At 35.9% G+C, this 1,751-nt stretch overlaps 1 protein-coding gene across 1 annotated transcript; it reads right to left on the bottom strand.

Moving 5' to 3' along the window:
- Positions 1-356: 356 nt before the first annotated feature.
- On the bottom strand, positions 357-1,283 carry LOC126018517 (olfactory receptor 2D2-like). Its single transcript, XM_049780647.1, has one exon. It carries the CDS (start codon positions 1,281-1,283, stop codon positions 357-359), a length of 927 nt encoding a protein of 308 aa, XP_049636604.1.
- Positions 1,284-1,751: the final 468 nt, after the last annotated feature.

Below are 1,751 nucleotides of genomic sequence, written 5' to 3'. Positions count from 1 at the left end.
GGCCTACTTTATCATAAAATAAAGAAGTTGATTAAGTGTATGATAAATAGAAAAATAACACAATGAAAAATATTTTACATGTCCCAGGATTTTAAACTATGAATAATTTATTCCCTGAGGTTAACTTGATTCTTAGTTTTCAAAAACCCTAGAATCAGTAACCAGACTCTCTGATTATTTAATTCCTTCAATTAATATTTTTGTTAATTTATGTGCCCCTTTACAATAAAACTTTAGATGTAATACCAATGAAATAAGAGATCAAGAACAAGTATCATACCATATGCCAGTCTTGATGAATAAGTCTTAGTCTAACAAGGAACTAGGAGGATCTATTAGTGGAAAGTTATACGCCTTCAATGGAAATTCTTTGTGGCTACTTTCTTCAGAGCTCCTTTCACATCTTTGTTCCTCAGGCTGTAGATGATGGGATTAATCATGCAGGGAACCATTGTATAGAACACGGACATCACTTTCTTTAGTTTTTTGGAAGACTTTGGTGTCATATAGGTAAGTGTTGCTGACCCATAAAAGAGAGTGACCACAAGGAGGTGGGAACCACAGGTAGAGAAAGCCTTGAGTCTCCCTGCAGCTGACTTCATCCTGACCACAGTCACAATAATGTAGCTATAAGATATTAGAACTAGAGAAACAGGTATGAGGAGAATTACTATCCCCATGAAAAAAATTACCATCTCGGTTGTATGAGTGTCTGCAGATGCCAAATCCAGTATTGCAGGGGCTTCACAAAAGAAATGAGAAATAGTATTTCCCCCTGGGTAGGGTAGCCTTAGTGTGAAGGTGGTGTCCATCACAGATGTAAAAATACCACTGGCCCATGATCCTGCAGCCAGCTGGACACACACCTTCCAAGTCATGATGTTAGAATAATGCAAAGGGTTGCAGATGGCCACATACCGGTCATAAGACATTACTGTCAGAAGGACACACTGTGTACAGCCAAAAATAAGGGAGATGAAAAGCTGTGTTGCACAACGTGTGAATGAAATGATCTTCTTCCTGGATAGCAAATGGGCTAGAACTTGAGGAACTATGATGGTAGACAAACAGAGATCATCCAAAGATAAGTTGCAGAGGAAAAAATACATGGGTGTGTGAAGCTGGGAGTCAATCCAAATTAGGGACATGAGCAGCAGATTTCCAAGCACAGTGACCATGTAGACAAGCAAAAATAGGACAAATAGCAGTTTCTGGGTCAGGGGATCATCAGAGAGTCCCAGAAGGAAGAAATCTGTCACCTGTGTCAGATTTGCATCTATCATACTTTATAGCTTTTTTAGGTGAGGTGTCACTAAGTGATAAACAGAGGTATGTATCACCTTAAAAGAATTCTCAAATTCAGTTGGAAGACTTAGGAATCATCCCAAATCAATACTCAGCATATCAAAATTTTCTTAAGGTTTTTGTTAGTGGAAAACTATAGCTGTTTTTCCTTGAAACATCTTCATTGATATAAAACAACTTTTTAATATCATTTATTTCTACTATAACATGGCAAGTTAAAGGAACACCAAAACAATAATATTTTTACTAAATATTACACATAGAATCAAACAATAAATTGAATTAAACTATGAAGTATTCCATCAAATTCACATTATTATCAACTAAATTTTTTCATGCTGTTCACATAATTCCTCCATGTTACATAGTGTAAATCTGTAAATCTTTGTACATACCACCATGTCATCTTTTAAAATGTAGCTTATGTATAGAAACCAAAAAGAACT

This window comes from Suncus etruscus, chromosome 9 (assembly GCF_024139225.1).
Source record: "Suncus etruscus isolate mSunEtr1 chromosome 9, mSunEtr1.pri.cur, whole genome shotgun sequence".
Taxonomy (NCBI): Eukaryota; Metazoa; Chordata; class Mammalia; order Eulipotyphla; family Soricidae; genus Suncus; species Suncus etruscus.
Note: the sequence above shows the minus strand (reverse complement) of the source record. Positions and strands in the feature narration are given on the sequence as shown.